The sequence below is a fragment of the Mandrillus leucophaeus genome, unplaced genomic scaffold (genome assembly GCF_000951045.1).
Source record: "Mandrillus leucophaeus isolate KB7577 unplaced genomic scaffold, Mleu.le_1.0 Scaffold98, whole genome shotgun sequence".
Classification (NCBI taxonomy): domain Eukaryota; kingdom Metazoa; phylum Chordata; class Mammalia; order Primates; family Cercopithecidae; genus Mandrillus; species Mandrillus leucophaeus.
The window spans coordinates 2,409,273-2,412,913 of record NW_012110696.1 but is presented as its reverse complement, the minus strand read 5'-3'; the positions used below and the strand labels follow the sequence as shown (position 1 = coordinate 2,412,913).

The 3,641-nt window shown below is 54.5% G+C and overlaps 1 protein-coding gene across 1 annotated transcript in view; it reads right to left on the bottom strand.

Annotated features, from left to right (window-relative positions):
* The window catches only part of DGKQ (diacylglycerol kinase, theta 110kDa), a 16,123-nt gene extending 13,876 nt beyond the window's left edge, over positions 1-2,247 (bottom strand). The window contains exon 1 of the mRNA XM_011970926.1: positions 2,180-2,247. Coding sequence (XP_011826316.1) covers positions 2,180-2,247 — 68 coding nt within the window. The remainder of the gene's footprint in view (positions 1-2,179) is intronic.
* Positions 2,248-3,641: the final 1,394 nt, after the last annotated feature.

The following is a 3,641-nucleotide window of genomic DNA, read 5'->3' as shown; positions in this document are numbered from 1 at the left end:
CCTCACGCCGAGCGCCCAGCTCTCCTGCTCGGTGCGCGCCGCGGGTCTTGTTCAGCTGGCGTTGGTGGCCTTTGAGAGCCGCGTCCACGCGGGTCACCTCTCCCCGCCGTTGGCAGCACTCTGGGTCCCTGCCCCCGTGGGCCTAACTGTGGACAGGAGTCTGCGCAGCCAGGGACCCCACCCCAGACCACCGAGCAGGGACCTGCAGAGGGCGGGGCTCCAGGGCCATCGCTGCAGGCGGTCCCAGGGGGCGGGAAGAGCAGAGGGGGGCCTGTCGGGGAGACGCCAGAAAGGGATTGGGGGCTGTGGACTGTGGAGGGAAGGAGCCGGGAGACCTGCCCTGGGGGCTATGCTGGTGGGGGCACCCAGGCCACCGGGGGATTCCAGGAGTGGAGGGTGAGCTGGAGACCCAGTCTGAGGAGGGAGGAGCAGGCCCCTCATATGCTGAGGGGGGAGACTCGGTCCTCAACCCGGGAGGATTCTGTTCGTCCAGAAGCTGTTGGTTGAGCTGCTGGGGCAGGACCCTGGGTGGACCCCAGGGTAAAGGGAATGTAGCCAAAGCTTCAGGGGACCTCCACCCTCCAGGAGCTGTGCTCTGGGACAGACAGCACCCTGAAGAATGTGAGTGACCAGGAAGGGCTGCCTGCGGGCAGCGGGAAGGCATCCAGTCAGAGAGCCAGAGCTCTCAACTGCTGATGGGGATCTATTTAAGAATGCAGACCGGGCATGGTGGCTCACGCCTGTAATCCCAGCACTTTGGAAGGCCGAGGCGGGCGAACACGAGGTCGGGAGTTCGAGACCCGCCTGACCAACATGGAGAAACCCCGTCTCTACTAAAAATACAAAATTAGCTGGGTGGGGTGGCACGTGCCTGTAATCCCAGCTACTCGGGAGGCTGAGGCAGGAGAATCACTTGAACCCGGGAGGCAGAGGTTGCAGTGAGCCGAGATCACACCACTGCACTCTTGCCTGGGCAACAAGAGCAAGACTCTGTCTCAAAAAAAAAAAAAGAAGAAGAAGAAATGCAAAATAACTATTACAAAATTAGATGCAGGCCGGGTGCGGTGGCTCACGCCTGTAATCCCAACCCTTTGGGAGGCCAAGGCGGGCGGATTGTCTGAGGTCAGGAGTTTGAGACCAGCCTGGCCAACATGGTAAAACCCCGTCTCTACTAAAAATATAAAAATTAGCTGGGCGTGGTGGTATGTGCCTGTAAGTCCAGCTACTCAGGAGGCTGAGACAGAAGAATCACTTGAACCCAGGAGGCGGAGGATGCAGTGAGCTAAGATTGCGCCACGGAACTCCAGCCCGGGTAACAGAGCAAGACCTCCGTCTCAAAAAAAAGAATAAAATAAAATTAGATGCAAGAAGAAATCATAAATTAAGCATTTCTTAAAACTTGACTAATAGCACAAGCACCACAAAATCCAGAAAATACTGAGATTTTTTATTCATAATGGCTCGCTGTGATACCCTTTCATCCACTTTTTAATTGTCTCTTTTTGCAATTTTGCCATATCATTTTCCAGAGAGAAAAGAGGAAAATGAAAGGTAATCCTCAGGCCCACTAGCATGGCTGGTTTTCTTAAAGTGTGATTTGCTTTACAGAAATGTACTGACGACTGGTTATATCATCCACATGGTAAAGCCTGTTGTGAAATTTGGAGAAAACTTGCTCAGTCTTCTCTCCTCTGCAGGCTGACCAGTTTCAGGTGCTGCTTTTTTTCCCCAGGTGCTGATCCAAGGCACCCTCTGGGATGAGCCGTATCCACCGGGTTCTCGTGAGGCTGGTGTGAGGGTCCCGCATTCTCTCATTGATGTCGGCATTTCCTGTTAAATCAGCAAGATCTTTCCTCCTCTTCCAGAAGTTCCTGTGAGTCACTCCTCTGTGTTAATTGCCACGGGTGTTGCTGGAAGCTGTTTCTCCCATAGGACGTCTGGAAGGAAGTGGCTGGGAAGGGCATGGTGGAGGCTGCTGACCCGCCAATGTCTCCACAACTGAACGTCCCCCTGCCAGGCCGCAGAGTGCCCACTGCCTCTCCAGTGCCAGCCCAGCAAGAGGGAAAGCGGAGAGGGAGTAGGAGCGCTTGTGGTTAAGGAATTTTGGCTTAGCAAATTTTACAAAACTGTGTGCTGCCCTTGGAAGGGGATCTCCCAGCTTCCTGTCAATCCGTCCCACTGTGTGGACCTGCTGTGCTGGTGCTGTGATGTGGCCCAGGCCAGCACAATCCCGCTGCAGGTCCACATGTCGGCAGCACCACACTCCCTCCCGCGGCAAAGGCTACTGGCCCCTTCTAGCTTCCAGAGCTGATTTCCAGAGGCCACACACCTTTGTTCTAAAATTTGTACCTGGGCTTAGTTTTAATCAGGTGCGGTAAGGTGGCAGATGTGGAGACGACTTCCTGCAAAAATGATATATTACATTTCCCAAGAGAAGGGGGCACAGCACACAGGGCCACGGAGTGGTGGGGAGCCCCAGTTCATGGGGGCGCCACAGGAAGGGCAAATGAGGCAGGGTGGACGCTGCCAGATGAGATCAGGACAGGGTTGGAGTTGGAGCGACTTCCCTGGGTCCTGGGCTCGGCAGCCCCTGGTCAGTCAATACCTTGCCCTGGGGTGACTGAGGGCAGGGACACTGGCTTGGTGTGAGTGTGACAAGGAGGCACCTGTGAGCTCTGGGAGCTGTGGTCTCTCCAGGATCAAGACCCCCAAGGCCAGTGCATTAAGAATACAGAGAATAGGCCAGGTGCGGTGGCTCACGCCTAGAATCCCAGCACTTTGGGAGGCCAAGGTGGGCAGGTCACCTGAGGTCAGGAGATCGAGACAATCCTGGCTAACATGGTGAAACCCTCTCTCTACTAAAAATACAAAAATTAGCCAGGTATGTTGGCGGGCACCTGTAGTCCCAGCTACTTGGGAGGCTGAGGCAGAAGAATTGCTTGAACCCGGGAGGCGGAGGCTGCAGTGAGCCAGGATTGCGCCACTGCACTCCAGCCCGGGCAACAAGAGCAAAACTCCTTCTCAAAAGAAAAAAAAAATGCAGGTAATACAGTCAGAATGGACAGCAAGAAAAGAGAAAAAAATTCTACGCACCTGGAGATATAAGCCAGATTTTTAAGACAAAAACCAAGATTTTTGTTTAAGAGGAAAAAACGGAGGGAAAAAGATGCAGCAGACAGGGGCCATCCTGGGGGGACAGCTTCCCTCCCCTCCTTCCCTTTTATCAGCCAGAGACAGAAACTAAAAATCAGGGTTTAGGGTGGATCAAAGCCTAAGCAGAAAGAAGGGATGGTGGTGGGGAGAAAGGAAAAAAACAGTAACTACCTAGATACAAGCAGAGAAAACAAAGGCCCAATTTTGCCTGTTCTTTCACCAGGAAAAAATAACGGGTGCCTCATGGTGGGTTTTCACAATCTTGAGGCTGCAGTCGCCCCTTAGGCCCCACACCCTGCACCCAGCAGGGTCTCAACCAGTGACTCCCCAGTCAGCAACCGACCAGCATGCATTGCGCAGACGTGGCCTCTGCTTCACTCAGGGCCCATTTCAGCCACCTCGAAGCCGAAGCTGCAGTTCACCGCCACCTCCAAGGACACAGCCCACCTTTTCCAGGCTGCGCCGGGACCTCCGCAGACCAGACCTCC